Source organism: Epinephelus lanceolatus, chromosome 13 (assembly GCF_041903045.1).
Source record: "Epinephelus lanceolatus isolate andai-2023 chromosome 13, ASM4190304v1, whole genome shotgun sequence".
NCBI classification, from domain to species: domain Eukaryota; kingdom Metazoa; phylum Chordata; class Actinopteri; order Perciformes; family Serranidae; genus Epinephelus; species Epinephelus lanceolatus.
The window spans coordinates 42,746,269-42,769,473 of NC_135746.1; the positions used below are offsets into that span (position 1 = coordinate 42,746,269).

General features: G+C 42.0%; 1 protein-coding gene across 2 annotated transcripts; it reads left to right on the plus strand.

Annotated features, from left to right (window-relative positions):
• Positions 1–172: 172 nt before the first annotated feature.
• LOC117251710 (uncharacterized) lies at positions 173–6,511 on the plus strand. 2 transcript variants are annotated; one of them, XM_033618217.2, is made up of 6 exons: positions 2,188–2,507; positions 3,744–3,868; positions 3,972–4,144; positions 4,241–4,342; positions 4,705–5,021; positions 5,331–6,511. In XM_033618217.2, exons 1-6 carry the CDS (start codon positions 2,255–2,257, stop codon positions 5,435–5,437), a joined length of 1,077 nt encoding a protein of 358 aa, XP_033474108.2. In that variant the 5' UTR covers positions 2,188–2,254; the 3' UTR covers positions 5,438–6,511. The 2 variants fall into 2 exon arrangements, 1 of the variants encoding a protein (XP_033474108.2); XR_013493180.1 differs by lacking the exons at positions 2,188–2,507; positions 3,744–3,868; positions 3,972–4,144; positions 4,241–4,342; positions 4,705–5,021 and adding an exon at positions 173–379.
• Positions 6,512–23,205: the final 16,694 nt, after the last annotated feature.

The window sequence follows — 23,205 nt, forward strand, 5'->3', positions numbered from 1 at the left end:
TTTTTGGCGCCGCGACACCAATGCGTGTGAACTGTTTTGGGTTTTGAAAGACGCAGGAGGAGACACAGCTGTCTGTGTGTGTGTGCGTGCGTGCAAGCGTGCGCTTGTGGTGTGTGTGTCAGAGCAGGTCTGCCACTCCGCCCACACCTGTTACACCACGTTAGAGCAGCTACACGAAATGGACGACGGTAAGGATCCCACACAATCACAAGAGCAGTCCGTCGACGAGCAGCACCCATGGCCTTATTTAAAAGAGCTTTTTGAGTTTGTTGGTGCTAAAAACAACTCCTGGCGAATGCGTTGCATCTTGTGCAAACCAAAACACCAGGAAGTATTGGCGTTCAAGAACAGTCCGTCAAACCTCAGTAAACACATAAAGGTAAGTCATTAGCGCTAGCTACGTGTTAGCTAGTTAGCTTGCACTAACGTTAGAGCGCTCAAAGATAAGCGCTTGCATGAGCAGACGGCTAGGTTAGCTACCGTTATCAGACTATGCTGAAAGCTGGCTAGCATTAACGTTAGCTGCCACAGTCGGTTTGGGTTTGAGCAGAAACGGCCGAAATCGCGCTTTTTTTCTACTAGTCAGCTGTAACGTTATGACCAGGGCTGCACATAAGCTGGTGCTCAGTACTCATGAGCGCTGAAAATATTAAAATGAGCACCACATCCAAGTGTGTTAGTGCTCATTTGAGTACCTAACATTTTACAGTGCAGACATTATTGCTATGAGCGTCTAGATTAACATGAATTCATGTTCTTGTTCTTAGGGATACAAACATTGTCTGGGGAAATGATTTTAGGTAGGTGGTGCTACTGTTAAAATTCAAAAAAGGTAAACAGTACTGTTAACAGCAGTAATGTTATAGTGAAACTTGTGGGGGTTTTTTCTTTTTCATTTCATGAAGTCAGATGTTAATCTGTAGGTTTTATTCAATTGCCAATTTTGTATTGAATCTTATTTTATCAGGAAAAATATCTGAATCGTGACTCAGACATGAAAAAAATGAGCGCCACCAAGAAACAACCTCTGGTGCTCCTTGAGAACCAGATCAAAATTGTTGTGTGCACCCCTGGTTATGACATAAGGCTAACATTGTAGGCTGAAGGCAATGCCGCCCCGACTCACATTTGTATCACTTGGCTTATAATGGCTCTCCTACATTTGTCCCTCTAGAGAAAGCACGAGAGACACCTGGAGAGGTACACCAAGCTAGCTATTCAGAAAAGGAAGCATGACGAAGATCCGAATGACCAAGCAGCACCCAAGCAGCTGAAACTGTGGGATACGCCTCGCGTGACACAAAAAGGTGTGGATGAGCGTCTTGTTGATTTTGTGGTTAATGGCCTGCACCCTCTGAGAGGCCGTTTACACGTACACAGTGATTTTGATAAACGGAGACATCTTCCTTCGTTTGTGCCCTTCGTTTACACGCAAACTGAGATTTCTCCTCTGAAAACGAGTCTTTCTAAAAACTCCGGTCAGAGTGGAGATTTTGGAAAATTCCGGTTGCGCGTTTACATGTAAACTGAGATAAACGGAGATAAACGGAGTTATAGGCAGCCGACGTCACAGCATGCGCCGGAACTTGCGCCTGTGTCAAAAGTGCGACCTATGTTGCTATGGTGACAATGGATACATGGAAGGCTTGAGCTTCTCATTACACTGCCACCTACAGGTTTGGCATGCTCTTGTGTATATATACATGGGTAAGTATAAACGAAGATCTTTTTGAAAACAGAGATGGTGAAATGTCCGTTTATGAAAATAGCCGGCAACATGTAAACGTAGAAGAGCCGGGTTTTCAACGTCTAATTAAATATCTCCAACCCAATGCATCTGTCATGGTTCGCAATACCATGAAGAGCAGAATCGACAAAGCAACTACAGAGATGAAAGAGAATCTCAAGGTGGCGATGCACAATGTGGAGTTCATCGGGACCACCACTGATTGCTGGACAGCAAACAGAAAGGGCTTCATCGGTGTCACAGCCCACTGGATACAGCCTACAAGTCTGCAGCAGTGCTCTGCTGCACTAGCATGCAAGCAACTGAAAGGACCACACAACTTCTCTGCACTTGCAGATGCTCTGACTAAGATCCATACAGGTATGTAGGCTATTGGTAGGTTTAGTAGTATTTTACTTGAGTCCAATCCAGTTTAAATATTTAGGCTTGTTGTCACTGTCATCTGCATTCATTCATTCATTTTAATACTTTGCCTTTAACTTTGAATATCTGGATTCTTAACTGCTAATGTTTGCAATCATGTGTATGTGTCTGTGCCTTTTCCCTTGCTACTGTGAACTTAAATTTCCTGTGGGATCAATAACGTATCTGTATGCCTTTTTTTTTTACCCGTCTGTCTGTCTAGAGTTCAACATCAGAGACAAGATTGTACGTATGACGACAGATAGTGGGTCCAATTTTCTGAAAGCCTTCAGAGTGTACGGTGTCGACGATGAAAACAACAACGCAGAACCACTCGGGGCAGAGCCAGATGAATCAGGTGAGTGTTGCATATAGGGCTGGGCGATATGGCTTGAAAATAATACCTCGATATTTTTTGGCAATTCGGCGATATACGATATATACCTCGATATACACATTTTCTCTCAAATAACATACTGTAAATTCTCAAATAGTTTTAACATATGATGTTCTTATAGAATATGATGCATTGCTGTAGCTTAAACTACCCAACAGTATATAAAGTAGTTAAAATTAGCACAATCTTAAACAGCTAAAGCAGCAAAATGCAACATACATATTAATGAAACAGTAATATTGATCCAAAAACTTCAGATATAATAGTAAAACACTGACAGGGACATTTTTACTGCAAAATGAGTAATGTTACATTTACTTTTACACTTTAAGTATTTTTCTATAATAATTACATACTTTGACCTTAGTAAAGTTTAAATTGCAGAACATTTACTTGTAGTGGAGTATTTTCAATGTGGGGTTTTAGTACTTTTGCATAAGTCGTGGACTTGAATTACACACCCACTGCACCTGTGTGTTATCGGCGGAGCCTTCCCCTTTAAGAAAGGTGGGCTTGTGGGTAACCTGTGTGACGGAGGTCGGAGGTCCGGAGGGGTATGTTGTGAAAGTGAGCTAGCTAATTAGCCGCTACGAGTCAGGCTAAAGACAATGAAAACTGTTTAAAAACAACCGGAGGTCTTCCAGATACTTTTCAGAACTGGAAACCGTGGGTTCAGTAACAAACGTGTTCAGACGAACTATCGCGTTTTCTCATGTGATTTTTTTTTTTTTTTTCAGCCATGGCGGGAAAAAAAAAAATCACATTTACTCGTAGCTGCTAACTAGCTAAGTTAGCTTTTCACAGAGCAGCTCTGCTGTGAAGAGTACAGGGAGATGCTGGAGTAACATTACTTAAACAGAGACTTTTTATTTATTTTCTGTTGTAGCAAACACAACACACAGCCTTTCAGGAACTATTATTCTGCAGCCTGAGCTAATCTACATACTTGATGGCTGACTGAAGGAAAATAACTGCCCCTTAGCAGCGACCAGCGGAAACATTGAAAACTCGAATATGACGATATGGTCATCTGCTATATCGCGCATCAGTTCATACTCGAATATAACGAATATAATCGATATATCGCCCAGCCCTAGTTGCATATTGGTTTGTGAAGATGACATAACTATTGTCAAGTGTTTGGATATCTTGAAAAGCACCCTTGAATGCTAATTAATATATTATTTTATTAATAAGGAGAAGAGGATGGTGAAGAGATCATGATGGAGGCTGTTGAAGCCGGTCCCTTGTTGGAGCATGATGATGGCCTGGAATATCAACTGCCAAAGCACCATCGCTGTGCCTGTCATCTTATGAACCTGGTGGGTGTTTGACTGAGTTTATGGATTGAGTAAATACGATAATCCAAGGGATGACATGTAAGTTTGAACACTTATTCTCAACATGGTCCTTTGATATTCACAGGTGGCAACAGTTGATGTCAAAGCAGCGAATGAAGACCGGGTCTACATGAAGCTCTCCCGCTCATCATTTGCAAAGTGCCAGGCTCTCTGGAACAAGAGCAGCAGATCCACCCCAGCTACAGAGATCATTGAAGAACACTGCAAACTCCAGCTCCTGAGGCCTTGTGAAACAAGGTACAATTTGCATTTTGAGATGTGTTCAACCCTTTGAATCTGTTTCAGATGTAAAGCACTATACAAATATAATGTATTCTTTTTTATTGTTACAAGATGGAATTCTCTCTTCTATGCTGTTGAGAGGATTGTACGGATCGTTAAGGAACAAGGAGAAGCAGCCATTGCAGCGGTCTTCAGCGCACTGAAGATTCCGACGTAAGTTTACTTTGCATTACCACCTAACTGTAGGGTTGGCTGGTGTAAGTAAACATGTAGGAGATAATCAACAAGAGCAGCTAGCTTCTTTTTCACCATCTTTTCAGGTGATACATTCTTCCCTGCTGTTCTTCTACCAACACTCAAGAAGGTGATAACCTGTAGTGCTAACTTATAGTGCCACCTAGTGGCCTAACAGGGAGTAGAACTAGGTAATAATGCCATAATGCGCTTGCAAAGACCAAAACACTAACTGCCTGCCTTGGATAGTTTTAGGTGTTGTGGGCATTATTATTCCATCATGTAAACATGTTTGACTGCTTAGACACTGATGGTTTTGTGCATCTGTGTGTGTTTCTCAGGTTCAGTCCTGCCGAGATTGCTTTTCTCACAGAATATGCAAAGACCATGAGCCCAGTTGCAAAGGCAGTTGATGTTCTTCAGGGCGAGGTAAACGTGCAGATGGGGTGGCTTGTACCTACCATCACACTGCTCAAGTCCAAGCTCCAGAGCCTTCACACCACCTCCAAGTACTGTGGGCCATTGGTGGATGCTCTTCAAGCAGGGCTTGAACGTCGCTTTGGAGAGATGCTCGCTGATCCAGAGCTGATTGCTGCTGCCATTCTTGTCCCCAAATTCAGGACACGCTGGACTACTGATGAAGGCATCCTTAAATGTGGTATGTGCTGCATCACTTTCTTTTATTGTATTGTTATGTTTTTTAAATTATGTTTAATATGCTTAACACCCTAAAACTCACTCCCCTCACATCTATATGTACATTCAAACAAAGTGGATCGTAACTGACTGTTGCACCTGTTAAATACCACTTATAACCCCACAACCCTTCCCTACCTCCTCCTCCACACCTCCATCCATACTCCCTCGTTTCCTCGCCCTCCCTTGCTCTCAGTCCCTCCTTTCTCTGTCCATCCCCTTCTCTTGTATGCTAATTCTGTTTCTTCATTTGGTTTTGTATCCCCCATAGGCCTTGACTACATCAAAACCCACCTGAAGGAGCAGAGTAGTGCAGCCCAGTCAGGTGACTCTCTGTCGTCGGCGGAGGAGGAGGACTTCTTTTCGACAATCAAGTAGACAGATCAACGGGACGGTAACACCAAGCAACTAGAGTCCTACCTGGCCAGTCCAACTGATACCATGGACATCCTGAAAACATTTCCATCTGTGTGCCACCTGTCTCTTAAGCTCAACACACTACTACCTGCCTCAGCTGCCTGTGAGAGGCTTTTTAGCACAGCAGGAATGATTTTTAGACCCAAGAGGGCTAAGCTACTTTCTGAGAACTTGGAAAACCTGCTTCTCATGAAGCTCAACAGAAGGTTTTGTTAGATTTGTTTTGTTTATCATGCCTTCACATTAGACTCGCATAGAGGGATGGAGTGATGCAGTGTAGAGAGATGGAGAGGGGGGTCTAGTATGTGTTGTGTAGGTGTAAACATATAATGAGTTACTTATCTGAGGAGCACAAGAATTGTGTCTTTAATGTGAAGGGTTTTTCATTGAGCTTCACTGAATGCACAGTGTGCAACTTTTTCTTTTTTCCATTTTTAATTTATTTGGCAGGGACATTGCACTGTGTTTATTGTACCAGATAATAGCTAGAGAAGCTTAGTTATTTTCATCTGTAGTCCCTGGGTGTGCCACTCACAATAACACACCTGTACAGTGTTAAACAATTGTTGCCTGATGTGTTATTAAAATTTTTTGATTAAGAGTTGGGAACTTTGAGAACCTGCTTCTCTTGAAGCTCAACAAAAGGTTTTGTTATATTGTTGTGTTTACCATGCCTTCACATTAGACTCACATAGAGGGATGGAGTGATGCAATGTAGAGAGATGGAGAGGGGGTCTAGTATGTGTTGTGTAGGTGTAAACATAGTGAGTTACTGTTCAGAGGAGCACAGGAATTGTGTCTTAATTGTGAAGGGTTTTTTATTGAGCTTCACTGAATGCACAGTGCACAAATTTGTTTTGCCTTTTCATTTTTTATTAATTTAATTGGCAGGGACATAATGGCTAGAGAAGCTTAGTTATTTTCATCTGTAGTCCCTGGGTGTGTCACTCACAATAACACAACACCTGTACAGTGAGAAACAATTGTTGCCTGATGTGCTATTAAAAAAAGTGCTATTAAAAAGGTTGATTAAGAGTTGGGCATATGAGCATGATTTGTGACACCATAGTTTAGAAGCTAATCCTGGTCCAAAATTCAATGTTCAGAAGTGTGATGTGTTAACCTTAAGTGTACAATACAAATGCCTAAAGGACTACAGTGCCCTCCAAAAGTATTGGAACAGTGAGTCCAATTCGTTTACTTTTGTTGTAGACTGAAAACATTTGGGTTTGACATCAAAAGATGAATATGAGACAAGAGATCAACATTTCAGCTTTTATTTCCAGGTATTTACATCTGGATCTGATACACAATTTAGAAGATAGCATTATTTGTAATGGAACACAAAATTTTTAGGTGAGCAAAAGTATTGGAACATATAAACTTAAAATAGATTAAAGTGAATGATACTTAATATTTAGTTGCAAATCCTTTGCTTTCAATAACTGCATCAAGCCTGTGACCCACTGACATCACCAAACTTTTGCATTCTTCTTTTGTGATGCTTTTCCAGGCTTTCACCGCAGCCTCTTTCAGTTGTTGTTTGTTTTGAGGGGTTACTCCCTTCAGTCTCCTCTTCAGCAGGTAAAATGCATGCTCTATTGGGTTTAAGTCTGGAGACTGACTTGGCCAGTCCAAAACCTTCCACTTCTTGCCCCTGATGAACTCCTTTGTTGTTTTGGCAGTGTGTTTTGGGTCGTTATCTTGCTGCATGATGAAGGATCTCCCAATCAGTTTGGTTGCATCTTTCTTTAAATTAGCAGACAAAATGTTTCTGTAGACTTTTGAGTTCATTTTGCTGCTGCCATCATGTGTTACATCATCAATGAAGATGAAAGGGCCCGTCCCAGAAGAAGCCATGCAAGCCCAAGCCATGACATTACCTCCACCGTGTTTCACAGATGAGCTTGTATGTTTGGGATCATGAGCAGATCCTTTCTTTCTCCAAACTTTCGCCTTTCCATCACTTTGGAAAAAGTTAATCCTTGTCTCATCAGTCCATAAAACTTTTTCCCAGAATTTTTGAGGCTCATCTCTGTACCTTTTGGCAAATTCCAGCCGGGCCTTCCTATACTTCTTGCTAATGAATGGTTTGCATCTTCTGGTGTAGCCTCTGTACTTTTGTTCATGAAGTCTTCTGCGAACAGTAGATTGTGACACCTTCACTCCTGCCCTCTGGAGGTTGTTGCTGATGTCACTAACAGTTGTTTTAGGGTCTTTCTTTACAGCTCTCACAATGTTTCTGTCATCAACTGCTGATGTTTTCCTTGGTCTACCTGTTCAACATCTGTTGCTTAGTACACCAGTGGTTTTTTTCTTCTTCAGGACATTCCAAATGGTTGTACTGGCTACGGCCAATGTTTGTGCAATGGCTCTGATTGATTGTCCATCTTCTCTCAGATTCACAATTGCTTCTTTTTCACCCATAGACAGCTCTCTGGTTTTCATGTTGGTTCCACCTCTAAATGCAGTCTGCACAGGCAAAACCTATCGTACCCAATCTGAAACTGAGCTCAGACATTCAGTGCTATTTATTGTTTGAATAATCAATGTAATTGGGAGACACCTGGGCAACAAAACACACCTGTCAGTCACATGTTCCAATACTTTTGCTCTCATGAAAAATGGGTGGGTTCAAACAAAAGGTGCTATCTTCCAAGTTGTGTATCAGATCCAGATGTAAATACCTGGAAATAAAAGCTGAAATGTTGATCTCTTGTCCCATATTCATCTTTTGATGTCAAACCCAAATATTTTCAGTCTACAACAAAAATAAAGGAATTGGCCTCACTGTTCCAATACTTTTGGAGGGCACTGTATATAGTGAAGTACATTAGGATACTAGGCAGGTAGTGTTTGTTCAAACAATAACATTGCTAAAGTAGATTCCATATAAATTATCCTGTGTTTAATAGCTTTTCAGCCAGTGAATCGTGCAATAGAAATACTTTTTACTTTTAAAAGTACTTTTGAGTACATTTCAGAGCCTGTACTTTTTACTTTTACTTGAGTAGGTACTTTGATCAGTACTTTATACTTTTACTCAAGTTGTTTTTTTACATAGGTATTTTACTTCTATTCAAGTAAGGAATCTGGGTACTTTTGCCATCTCTGCAGACCAGTAACTTTCAAGTTGTGCATATACTACAACAGGAAATGCTGTAAATAGCAGTGAATATATCAGTTCTATTTGTTTCTGTTCATTTTAAGGAAAGCACTCCGCTCCAGTGTGACCCTTCCTCTGTTGCGCCGTCCTCGTGAGGTCACCTGTGAATACCCTCTCTGCAAAAGCTTGAGAAGCTGGCATAGCTAACAAGTCTAATGCTAAGGGTTTTGAACTGTGATAAAAACTGTCACTCTTTTCCAGCCAAAAGTCTGTTCCTGTGTCCTCAGTGATGGGATGTAAAAGTTCTTCCTTGTACTTGATGATCTGCTGCCTGATGCTGGTTGTGGAGGTTTTCTGTTTGGGCCTTGTGGTGCGGCATTTTGAGAGAAACCTAAACACTGGCTGCTTTGAGGATGGTGCTGGTTTGTCAATAACCTCTTCTTCTGCATCACCTTCAGACTGGTCCTCATGTTGTGTGTTTGGGAAAGTGCATTTGACCACATAGTCCTCTGCCTGTTTCAGCAGTTCCTGGATATTTCTATCAGCCACATCAACATTAACAAGGATTTCACAAACAGTTGGGTTGACAAAGCAGGCAGCTGCTGCAAGTGGTGAGAACTTTTCATCAGCTGGATCCATGAGGCAAGCAAAACGCTGGTTCAGATTTGCTCTCATCTTCTCTGCTACAGTGGCGAAGTCTGTGGCAGAGCAGATCAAAGAGGGCAGGGACCACGGGACATGGATGTAGTGTCACTCTGGAGGGTTTTAGTGTGTTCCGCAAAAGGCAGCAGTAGGTCATGCACTGATGAAAGCTTCTGCCACTCACTAGTAAGCAAATTGTCCCATCCCATGTCATTTGTGATTTGACAGACTGCATCTTTGTGAGGAGTCGTGTGACCATGTTGAATGTGCTTGACCAGCGTGTGGGGCAGTCATTTACAACAATAAGACCACACTGGTCTAATAGCTGCTGTGTTGCAACTGAGGACTTGCGAAAGAGCTTTACCACAGACCTTGCTTTATCAAGGACTCTCTTGATAGTTGTCTCCTTCTGCAACATGTGGACCACAAGTTGTATGGTATGCACTACACAAGGTGTCCAGTCCATGTCAACATGATGGTACCTAATAACAAGAGGAAAAGACAACCAAATAAGTCTACACCTAATAATGTGGCCAGTGAGTGAATGAGTGAGTGTTGACTGTCATGTAAAAGAATAAACTAAACATGGCTCACCGCTAGTCATCAATTTCAGAGTCACTTTCCATTATAGACCCAGGGGAGTCGTCCTCAGAGCTGGTGTTTTTAAAGGCTGCCACCATGTTACTCCCATTGTCTGTTATCACTGTAAGGATCTTCTCCTTTGGTATGGCTCACTCTTGCATACATTTGTCCACACATGCCTTAACTGACTGTGCAGTGTGTGGGTGGGCCACTTGTTCAAGGGCCAACAAGATGTGTACAGGTTTTCTTTGTTCAACACAAAAGTAGCATGCACTTATAGCAAGGAATGAGGTTGTCAGACCTTTTTTTGACCACAGGTCAAGGCCAATAGACACTCTCCGGGCAGCAGCCAATCTCTCTTTGAATTTTTGTCTTTCATGTTCATACTGTGTTTCAATCAAATTGCTTATTTTAGTTTTCTTTGGAACAGTCAGTCTCCTATCTACTATCTCCATCATTAGCACAAAGTCTTGTGCGTCCAATCCATCTGGCTATGGCCTGCTCCTTGGTCTGTTGTTCTTTCGAGTCAGTTTTGTACTTTGAAGAACTGAGGAAAGCTGTAGAGATGAACTGCTGCTGGGTTGAACTAGCAGCAGTAGCTTTATCTCCACTTGGCCCATGATCATCTTTGTCATCACGTCTTCTGTATCTGTGAGGGTGAATAAGAGAGGAATCAAGTTGTGATTTTTCTCTTTCTCGCCCAATCCTGCCAGATCTCTCTCTCTCTTACACACACACACACACAGACACAGACAGGCAGACAGACAGACAGACAGACACAGACACACGTTCCCTTTGTCCAGTCATATACAATATTCTCTATAATAGTACATTTCTTTAAACGTGCCTTTTTGTTTGGTACATATTTGATTCAATTTGAGGACACTGAATATTTAACGTTACACTCATATTAAGCGAGTCAATCATCTAATCAATACAGTTCAGAGGTGGTTTCCTTTAGCTTCTATTTCATTTCAAGTTTAGTGGAAACACGGTGGTTTATTTGATAAAAACCTTAGCGTGTATGCTTACCTTCGCATGTACTTCTGGATGAGTTGTTTGTAGATGTCGCTTAAAGTTGGTGGTGTTTTTCTCCGCGATTTTTGCTCCACACGGTTTACAGAGGGTCTTGTTGTCCTTGTTGTCATAGGTGGAGCGTGACCAGATGTCAGTTCTTCGTTTTCGACCTAAACCTAGCGCTGACATTTCTGTGTTCTTCATGAAACATGCTGTCGCACTCGGACCACGTGCACTGCAGGACTTTTCTGCTAACTAGCGAAGGCCAGTTTTGTTTTGAAACTTTTCATGTCATGTGCCGCTGCTGTGGCTCTGCTTCCAGAGAGATCAACCTACCCGCACAATGAAATTCGTTCTGATTGGATCTATCCTCCATTCGTCCCTCTCTAACATTTTCGTCTCGTTTTGATTCGTTTACTAAAGTGTTCATTATATTTCGTCATAGTCTTCGTCATCATAACTGACTTTTTATTTAGTTTTTATTTAGTTTTCGCCCGTGAAAATGGTTCATTGACGAATATTTTTCGTCATAGTCTTAGTCAACGAAATTAACACTGCACATGATTGGTGGATTTACCATGTCATTTAACTCGGGTAGAGTTTGTCACTATTGCATGGCTACTCATGGAGATATAAAACACTTGTTCACAGCGGACAGCTTTGTTTTAAGAACATCTGAGGTTCATCAGTGTCATCTTGCCCGCATCCAACAAGTTCCATATGATAAAGCAACTTATGGAGTATACAGTTCTTCACCTTTTAATGAATTGCATTATTTTGATGTAACTAACGCTTTACCACCAGACATAATGCACGATTTATTAGAGGGTGTAATTCCACTAGTTATGAAACTAGTTATTAGCAAAGCTCATACAGAGAAACACATACCAATACAGGAGATAAATGAAGAACTGCAAAAAATATGCATTGGTCAAAATGACAAAGAAAACAAACCAGTACAGTTATCAGCAAGACTTCAGAATGTTGGTATTACTGGATCTGCAAGTGGTACCTTTTCAGGCTGCTGCCTTTTCTAATGGCGCACCGTGTGCCACCTAATTGCAAATATTGGAATGTTTTTTAGATATTTTTTGGGCATTTTTGCCTTTAATGAACAGGACAGGTAAGCGTGAAAAGGGGAGAGAGAGAAGGGGGATGACATGCAGCAAAGGGCCACAGACTGGATTCGAACCCGGGCAGCTGCGGCAATAGCCTTGTACATGGGGCGCCTGCTCTACCCACTAAGCCACCAACGCCCCAAATATTGGTATGTTTTGTTATGTTGAGAGGTTACTGAGATTGTGATGGCTCCACAGGTGAGAAGAGAGAATCTTTTGTTGTTAAATTTACTTGTTCAAGAGTTTCTGACAGAAATGACAGATGTATTTGGGGATGTCATTACACCTAAGTGTCATTACTTAATCCATTATGCAAGACTGATAGAAATGTATCGTCCTCTGCGTCCGTTATGGTGCATGAGATTTGAAGGCAAGCACCAATATTTTAAAATGGTTGCTCATAACTGCCGAAATTTTGTGAACATAGCTGCAACTCTGAGCGACAGACACCAGTTCAGACAATGCTGGGAGTTTTCTTCACAGAGTATGCTGGGTGAATTTGAAAAAGTGCCTGGAAAAAGTGTTACCACTCCATTTTTATCTTTACCTCTGTAACGTAGATTTTACAGACAAAACTATCCAACAGGTGTCTGAAGTAACAGTCAACAATGTCAAGTATGCTGTCAAAGATGTATTTGTCATAGATGTACTACATTCAGAGAGAATTCCACTATTTTGGCAAATCAAGTACATTTTGAACATAGACACCATGTGGATCCTTTGTGGTAAAATGTTGGTGCCCCTGTCATATGACTGTAACTTCATGCATACAGTGTTAAGGTTGATGGAGAATGGACTTTACTTAAATCAGAAGATGAAATGGACTTCCAGGCAATAGACACTTATTCTGTGGATAATAGTTTATATGTCACAGTTCGACATTGTGTTTAAAAATGAAATGAAATTGAAATCTGAAAATGTTGATTCCTCTGTCATGTGACAGTCACTTTTAATGCATACTCTGGATGGAGATTTGTATTTAACTTAAATGGACAGTTTAATATTTTTTAAAAGTCAAATGAAATTGACATGTGAAAATGGAAAAAATAAATAAAAACAAATTCTGATAAGGGGCGGCACGGTGGTGTGGTTGTTAGCGCTGTCGCCTCACAGCAAGAGGGTTCCCGGTTTGATCCCGGTTGTGGGAGCCCTTCTCTGCGCAGTTTGTATGTTCTCCCCGTGTCAGTGTGGGTTCTCTCCGGGCACTCCGGCTTCCTCCCACAGTACAAAGACATGCAGATTGGGGATTAGGTTAATTGATAACTCTAAATTGTCCGTAGGTGTGAATGTGTACGTGAATGGTTGTCTGTCTCTATGTGTCAGCCCTGCGGTAGTCTGGCAACCTGTCCAGGGTGTACCCTGCCTCTCGCCCAGTGTCAGCTGGGATAGGCTCCAGCCCACCCGTGACCCTCAAGAGGATGAAGCGGTTAGAAGATGGATGGATGGAAATTCTGTTTCAATCTGCATTTATCTTCTGAATAAAGTAATTTTTATTTTTCTGTTTTATTTAAAGTAAATAATGGTAGTACTGTACTCTATAAAAGCCAGTTTTGTACCCTTTTTTAAAGATCCATTTTTGTACTATCTAATGGAGGTACAAAATTGCCACCAGAGGTACAGAACTGGTCTCTTTAAGGTACAAACCACAAGGGTACAAATAAGTACCCAGTGTCAAGGGTACCGCCCCAGTGACAAGCCATTGTACCCCTAAAGGTACAATTCTGTACTTTATTTTCTGAGAGTGCACTGACCCACTGGGACACATAAAGTGTCTCAGGAAAACCAGGCTGATCAAGGTCCAGGCAGATGCCAGAACAAAACCATTTCCAGTCTTTTACAGACACTCCATATGCCCACTCCATGCTTCATCATTCACATTGGCTACGCCGCACAAGTACCTACACAATGTAACTCTCCAATCACAATATTTAACAATGTAAACATACCCATTGGCCCATCGAATGATTGCTGTCATAAAATTATCCTCTCTGTGTCTCTTTTTGCGAGGGGCACCATCCACTGCTGCATCACACAGCCTGGCAATGGAATTCATACCTATTACATAGGTGGCATTGCTGGAGATATCCATACACTCGCTGCTTGCCATGCTTGCTTGCTTGCTGTGGAGGGTCTTTGACTACATCAGAAGAAAGCTGTTCAAATTGTCCAGCCAGAAATGAAATGCGATAAAATGTGTTGAGCAACAAGTGAACACCCCAATAAAGCACCAGAGACCAAATGGTTAAAACCACAAACTTATATCCATCTTGCTTATAACAAGAGGAGCCCAAAAATGTCACGTGCATGAACCGGCTGCCAATAGATGGCGTAATGGGTTGTGAAAATGGCAGAGTCATGGGGTGCAACATAAGCATGGAACGATCGGGCATTGGGCAGGGTCGTGTACAGGGGCAGGTCATACGCCTGCAGGTGCATGTTCATTCACGTGTACGCACATTTGCACCATCTTTATACCACTTCTCTCAACAAAATCTGTAATCATTTTGTGAGGTAACTGGAATAAGACAAAACATAGGGTCACACAGATGTAGGGCACTATGATTTCCACGACCACGGAATCGCGGATGGAATCGCGGAATTGACCAATAAACGCGGATTTGACATAATTTCACCAAAATACTGTTTTCGAGGGGAAGAGGAACGGGGAAATTTACCCCAGGGGACCGCTAATGCGTTGCACTCCCAGTAACATTACGCCACAGGCCCTCCCCTTCGAAAACAATTCAGCATGTCGAAGCGGCTTCTGCAATCTATGTCTGCTAAAAAACTAAGAAACTCCACTCTAACGCCACAATTTAGAGCCGAACAGTTCCCAAATGACTACTTCGTGTCAGGCAATATGTTATTTTGTAAATTCTGTCAACATACTGTTGACTGGATCCATAAAAATACGTGCACTGACCACTTGCTGTCCAAAACTCGTGAAAAGCAAGGAAAAGTACCAGCTGGATGCTAACAAGCAAGTAACCACGAGCCTACAGACATGCATCACTGGTTCTCTCAAGTCAGCGGATGCAAGACAAGAGTTTGTTGAGGATTTTGTGGCTGTCTGTGCTGAAGCCAACATCCCATTAGAAAAGATGGCAAAACTCCATCCATTTCTAATAAAGTACTGCAAACAGGGAGGAGTGCTACCTGAAAATGTCAGCAGCCTTCGCCAAATTCACCTTCCTCGAGTGTTTGAGCAACACATCTCCTGTGTGCTCCAGAAGATCCGTGGGAAAAAGTTTTTCGTCGTCGTGGATGAGACAACTGATGCCAGGGACTGCGGCGTCCTAAACACTGTCATTGGTAAGTTGGTGTTAACTGAGCAGCCTAGCTTTCACTCTTTATTTCACAATCTGCTAGTAAATTGTGTGCATACAAAATATGACATAACGACGTCCCCTAGTGTTTAATAGGTCATAAGAAAATTGCATACCTGTCAGTTTGTTGTTTTGAATCATTACGGTTTTAACTTTTACTGCAATATGTATAACATTGTAATGGGATAACTAAAATAAAGTTTATCCAAAATAAAAAACAATTAATAGCTGATGCATCAGACTCAAAGAAGTACTGATTACAGAGGGGAAACTTAGTGACATTACTGCTACTCTCATACATTCATATAATATACAATAAATGGAAGGATGATAAAAGGATTAGAATAACACGTCACCCCAGCCACTGTCTGCCTTTTGACTGTAGATTAGAAATATAAGTAAAATAATAATAATACATTTTCTTTCAACACAGGAATTGAAAACCAATATTTCCTGGTGGATGTCGTCTTCATGGATAGATGCAACTATTCAGTGGTTTCCCAAGCATGTACTAGCCTCCCTCCACAACAGCAGTTTGGACCTGAATGAGGCAATGTTATGTTGCATGTTGAAGAATTGCTTCTGACTTGAAGCACTGAGAAAAGTGTGCGCAATTTTGTGTTTAAATAAATGCAGGGTTATGTCTATTTGTGTATTTTATTCATTAGCATTGAAAAACACACTCATTTGGTGGATAAATAAGAGTAAATGGTCAAAAATAGAAGTCCAAAAAATTTAAAAACGGAAAAAACGGAATTTGGAGATTTATGGGGAATAATAATAATAATTTGGAGAAAAATAAAACAGATTTTATAGGGCTCTACACATGCAATGGCATGACCTTGGCTTGATTGATGCAATGACTAAATAAACTGCAGCAATATTGTTGCTGTTATGTAAATAACATGTATTTTGTGTTATGCAATTTGATCTCAGTGGAACACAAGGACCCCAAAACATTAGCAACATTTTTTTTTTTTTTTTTTTTTTATTAATAGAATCTTGCCTTAAAAATTGCCTATAGCTAACATATTAGCAATAAACACTTACCAGACACTAAACGAAAAGATGTTTTGAGTCCAATGTCTGTTCAACTATTAAATATAAGTCCATTCTTAGCAGTATTTAGGCTCTCAATTTACCTAACAACCTTTTGACAAAGTTTAAGTACATTAAGCCCTAAATGCATTAACATGTATATCTTTTTCATTTCGAACATTAGTTGCTGATTACTTGTTGTGTTTATTGGAATTGAGCTGAGATTAAAAACACAGAAACAAAATTATTACTTTTTTCAGGTTCACATTGGAAAAGATGTGGAGAAAAATCCTTTCTACAACAAAGGACTCACTCTTTGTAAAAGAGCTGGCTGTAGCCATATGGGGTACAGTAGAGTTGAGAGAAAGAACATGTCTAGGAAGGAATTCCCAACAAGAAGTACAGAAGCAAAGCCTCCCTTAACACCATGCAAGCTTGAAGGTGACACAGTCAGTGGCTTATTGCAGGTAGGGAGGATAGGGAGCTCACCAGCCTCACCGCCTCGGGGAAGAAAGCTGGATTGTAGTTTTTGCTTTTAGGCTTCTTAGCCTCCTGCCAGAGGTGAGGAGGGCAAACAATCCGTTAGCAGGGTGGGTGGGGTCCCTCATGATGCAGGATGCTCTGCTCCTGCACCTGCTGATGTAAATGTCCTCAATGGAGGGGAGGTAGCAGTTTGTAATCCTCTGCGCCGCCTTAACCACCCTCTGCAGAGCCCTCCTGTCTGTGGCGGAGCAGTTCCCGTATCAGATTGTGATACAGGATGTGAGGATGCTCTCCACCGCACATCTGTAGAAGGCAGTCAGGACAGATGCACTGAGGCCAGCATGTTTCAGCTTCCTTAGAAAGTAGAGGCGTGATGGTATTAAATGCAGAATTTTAGACAAATGCTATGGTATTAGGGATGTCCCGATCCAGCTTTTTCACTTCCGATCCGATACCGATATTACAGCCTTGAGTTTTGGCCAATACCGATACCAATCTGATCCAAGCGCATATTATACATATTCACTTATTGTGTTGTCAGTCATGTTAGAAAAGGTTTGATCAAGCGATATTACTCTAACAAGAACAGCTACTTAATCGGGTTAGTTAGAATGATCCACAACAGTTGGTATGAGAAACTGACCTGTTTATTGTTAACAGGGTTAAATAAACAAACTTTAAACTTGAACATTAACATTAAATAGAAAATATAGCTGGTTTGCTTTGGCTGCTTTGGCCCCTTAATAAATAGAAAATAAATCAACACAAGAAATCTTTAAAATATCTAACAATGAAATTAAAATAGCAGCAAGACTCCACACACTTGTGCTTTGGCCCCCTAATAAATAAAAAATAGATTAACACCACAAGACATTGTTGACATTTAACAAACAATGCAGCCTTTCCTTTTCAGTTATTTTTGTAGTGTCAGGGCCAGCCTGGTGCTGCTGTTTCCTGTGTGTCTGCATGCTGGCCTGGTGGATTGATAGTAAGTGCTGGAGCGGATCACTGGACTGGACTGCTTGAATCGCGGAGCGCTGGGTTGGCCGGAATACCAGGATCAGATTCCATGAAAAACTGGATCAGAGTAATAATAGTAAGCTCCGAAGGTATCGGCTCTTATCGTTACTTTTTAAAGTTTTGGTTTCATATATCAGCATTTTGAAGCCTCTCTCCTGCTCTCTGCATGTCAGGGCTGACCTCCTCCTCACAGCACACACACACACACACACACACACAAAAACACAACAGAGTGAAGTCAGACATCAGAAGAGAGCCCGCGGTGCAGATGAAGGGAATCTTGTTGACAACTACGCTTGTTACTGTAAGTAAGTGCAATAAAACCTCTGCCAGTAGAAAGCCAATACTTTATCAATACATGTGGTCAGCATATAGAAAGCCATATTTCAATCTGCTCTGTCCGCAGTCTCTCATTCACCGCTATTATGGTTTATGATCGCGGTTGACACAAGCACAGCGCGCTTGCGGTGCTAACAGCAAAGTGTTAAAGACAAACTAAAATGAAAGCTGTCTGAATGTAGGCTAACACTTTGGCCTCTAGTTCCCGGCGTGGCACGGCACAGGGTGGCGCAGGGTGGCGAACCCCGCGCAGAGCTAGTTTCGAGCAGCGCAACCCGAGGCACGTTCAGTTTGGTAGTTTGGCAGACCAGAGGTGTGCTGAGATGGGTGTGGTGGCGCAGCAGGGGGAGGTGTTGACAGATCCAGTTTGGTGCAGTGACAGTTTCGTGCCAAAATGCTTTGCCGAAGGTGCGCTAAAAGCTCGCCAGCTGAAACCAGGTCTACTGTCAACGCAGGCAGAGCGCAGCCCGTGTAGTGAAAGTTTGGCTGACCGGCAGACAGTGCGCACACGTCACCAAAACCTCACAGGCAGGTACATTATACAGACAATTCATAAAGCATCGAACTATAGAGGCAGAGGAAAAGATTAAAAAATATAAAAATAAATTAACAAATATTATGAGGGTACGTAAGAAAGAATACTATAATAAATTAAAGCTGCAAACAGCTGTGATCGGGCCCTCGCTCTCCCGCGCCACCGCGGGGGGCCAGCAGCACGCATCACTAAAGCAGTTATGTGCAAACTCAGAGTAAGTTAACCCTGACGTGGTGTGACGTTTCATCTTCGTACTCCAAGAAAACCCCTATGGGGAGGGGTTTTTGAAAATTTCAAGGGGGACTATAGAGGCATTTTGTCCCCCCCATGGGCGACGGCCCTATCAGATGTAAGAGCTTGCCATTCTTGACCTGTGTATCAATTTCGTGAGGATATGAGGTCACTGAAGCCATCAAAAAGCCAACTGATTTGGTGGCGAGGGCAGCGTCTTAGCCGCCACACCCCTTGACATAGAGAAAAGCTTTTAATAACTTTTGATCAGCATGGTCTCAGGGGCTGAGGCTGCCGAACAACCAGGGGCTGCGGGGAGATCCAGAGCAGGCATGGATTGGTAGTGTAAATGTGGGGCTTACTGGCCACTTTATTAGGTACACCTGTGCAATCTAATACAATCCAATACAACAGCTCTGCCACACATTGTACGTTTACAAAGCTTTTACATTTTCAGCTTTTGTCAGAAAGGTGATTATTCTACTTTATTATTGAGGTCGTAGTGGGTGGTGTTTGTTTACTGGACTGCAAGATGGTTACAGTAAAAATATCAGTGCCAGAGGCGGTCCTGGCTAGTTTTACGCCCTGGGCGAACCATCCCTCGGCACCCCCCACCTCTCCCCACCCCCCACGGTACGATACCAGTGAAAGTATCACGGTTCTGAGTAGTATCACGAAACCATGGCAAGAATGAGGCAGTTGTGCCTTTTGTCATTTATAAAAAGATAAATCACTTTTCTATAATACATCACTGATATTTCAGTGGAATAAATTACTTATTGACTTATTCATACTTCAAAAACAGCATCAATAAGTGATTAACCCTATGGGCCCTAGGCGTTTTTGGGGTATTTTTACTGCCTTTACTCTTAAGCTCATATCACCGTCATTATAAAGGCTACATACACATGCTATATCTTGTTTTTTTCAGGACAATGTGGGCTATCCAGATTTCATTTCATGTCCTTCTATGTGCCTGTATTTTATATAAATTTTTATATCAGTGAAAAAAACAAATCCATGTTACTAAATTCTTACATTTTTACATGTATCTCACCATAGCAAGTTGGAAAAAGACATATTCTGCCATTTATGAAGAGGGGAGACTCTCTGGAATCTGGCATTATAAGAACCATGATGCTGGGACATTCTGTCACTTCACAGCTGTCCAAAACATGTGGTTTGTGCCAGGCGATATTTGCCACTTTGTTTACAGTAAACCAAAATTTGGGCATGGGGAGGGCACGTGTCCCCCTCAATGTATATGGTGACTACGGCCCTGTCGTGCATGCATAATTAGGCTACTGTTGTCTGGGTGCGCAAAGGTGTGACACAAAGAGTGTCAACTGGACAATATGGAGATATTTGCATCTTGAAAACTGGACTACAAATGTGGATAGACAGGGAGAAACACACGCAAGCCTAAGACGTGGTAAGATACATATTCCTCACTATATGAAGTGACTGATAACAAGATCTGTATAATGGGTTGTAAAGAAATTCGTCAGGTTTTTATTTTGTAGACAATTAATCTGTATTTATTGATGGGATGACAGTACAATGATGTGTGTGGTATCTCTGCTCCTGCGCTTTCATGTGATATGCGTGGCATTTCTGTGCGAACCTGCATTCGCGAGTAATCCATCCAAGAGTAATGTGTGTGCAAAGCTGTATGAAAGCTCTGTTATACATCATGTTAGTGTAACTTTATCATTTTTTTCACTGTGAAAACATTGGACTACCGACAAGTGCCTTGGCCTTGTCGGAAAGCTACAATTCCGCTGTTTCACGTGATATGCGTGGCTTCTTGCTATGATGCACGGTCACGGAGAAAATCAATAGAGAAGAACAGGTGTGAATTTGGACGCACTATGCGTCGTTCAGGCCCATAGGGTAGGGGGGATCAAAATAAAATCAAAAAATAAAATAAAAATCAACCAGCCACCCTCCTCCCCTGACAAGTAACGAACAGTCCCTAAAGTGCGGTAAGGTCTGTGGGCCGTTACTGACACAAAGACAGAGATGTGAATGGCTCGTTTCTCCTCTGACATGCCACATACCTGCGTGCCGCCACTGCTCGGTTGTCCAGGTACTACTGGGCAGTCATGACACCAATGAAAGAGGAAATACTGGACCTGGAGACGGGCTTGTGTCGCCGGTAAGCCGTTATCTTGCGTTTGTCAGCTGCTCTCATGTTCCCTCCTTTTGTGAAGGTCTTTTTGTCCTCCTCTAGCTTTAAATGAACACTGAAGTTGCGTCTTGTCGCCATCTTATCTGTTTACAATCAGCTGAGAGTGCGCAACTGCGCATGTGCCTGTATGAATGTTGATGTGTGTGTGTGGATGTGCATCTCTGTCTCTGTGGATGTGTGTAATCTGGGTTTAGCGCTCTATATAAATGCCAAAAACGTCACATAAACACCACCAGTTTATAAAAGAGGCCGGCCTTTATTAAGGCCCGAGCGATGACGAAGTCGTCCGTGAGGACCCTATTGTAATAGCGCTGTTTATTATTAGGGCCCGAGCAGGAGACCTGCGAGGTCTCTATTGTTTTTCTCCCTATTATTTATATATATACAGTACAGGCCAAAAGTTTGGACACACCTTCTCATTCAATGCGTTTTCTTTATTTTCATGACTATTTACATTGTAGATTCTCACTGAAGGCATCAAAACTATGAATGAACACATGTGGAGTTATGTACTTAACAAAAAAAGGTGAAATAACTGAAAACATGTTTTATATTCTAGTTTCTTCAAAATAGCCACCCTTTGCTCTGATTACTGCTTTGCACACTCTTGGCATTCTCTCCATGAGCTTCAAGAGGTAGTCACCTGAAATGGTTTCCACTTCACAGGTGTGCCTTATCAGGGTTAATTAGTGGAATTTCTTGCTTTATCAATGGGGTTGGGACCATCAGTTGTGTTGTGCAGAAGTCAGGTTAATACACAGCCGACAGCCCTATTGGACAACTGTTAAAATTCATATTATGGCAAGAACCAATCAGCTAATTAAAGAAAAACGAGTGGCCATCATTACTTTAAGAAATGAAGGTCAGTCAGTCCGGAAAATTGCAAAAACTTTAAATGTGTCCCCAAGTGGAGTCGCAAAAACCATCAAGCGCTACAACGAAACTGGCACACATGAGGACCGACCCAGGAAAGGAAGACCAAGAGTCACCTCTGCTTCTGAGGATAAGTTCATTCGAGTCACCAGCCTCAGAAATCGCAAGTTAACAGCAGCTCAGATCAGAGACCAGATGAATGCCACACAGAGTTCTAGCAGCAGACCCATCTCTAGAACAACTGTTAAGAGGAGACTGCGCCAATCAGGCCTTCATGGTCAAATAGCTGCTAGGAAACCACTGCTAAGGAGAGGCAACAAGCAGAAGAGATTTGTTTGGGCCAAGAAACACAAGGAATGGACATTAGACCAGTGGAAATCTGTGCTTTGGTCTGCTGAGTCCAAATTTGAGATCTTTGGTTCCAACCGCCGTGTCTTTGTGAGACGCAGAAAAGGTGAACGGATGGATTCCACATGCCTGGTTCCCACTGCGAAGCATGGAGGAGGAGGTGTGATGGTGTGGGGGTGTTTTGCTGGTGACACTGTTGGGGATTTATTCAAAATTGAAGGCACACTGAACCAGCATGGCTACCACAGCATCCTGCAGCGACATGCCTTCCCATCCGGTTTGCGTTTAGTTGGACGATCATTTATTTTTCAACAGGACAATGACCCCAAACACACCTCCAGGCTGTGTAAGGGCTATTTGACCAAGAAGGAGAGTGATGGAGTGCTGCGGCAGATGACCTGGCCTCCACAGTCACCGGACCTGAACCCAATCCAGATGGTTTGGGGTGAGCTGGACCGCAGAGGGAAGGCAAAGGGGCCAACAAGTGCTAAACACCTCTGGGAACTCCTTCAAGACTGTTGGAAAACCATTTCAGGTGACTACCTCTTGAAGCTCATGGAGAGAATGCCAAGAGTGTGCAAAGCAGTAATCAGAGCAAAGGGTGGCTATTTTGAAAAAACTAGAATATAAAACATGTTTTCAGTTATTTCACCTTTTTTTGTTAAGTACATAACTCCACATGTGTTCATTCATAGTTCTGATGCCTTCAGTGAGAATCTACAATGTAAATAGTCATGAAAATAAAGAAAACACATTGAATGAGAAGGTGTGTCCAAACTTTTGGCCTGTACTGTATATATATATATATGTGTGTGTATATGTGTGTATAGGCTACTGTATTGTTTTTCGGCACTACCTTGTTCTCTATAGCTGAGGTAAG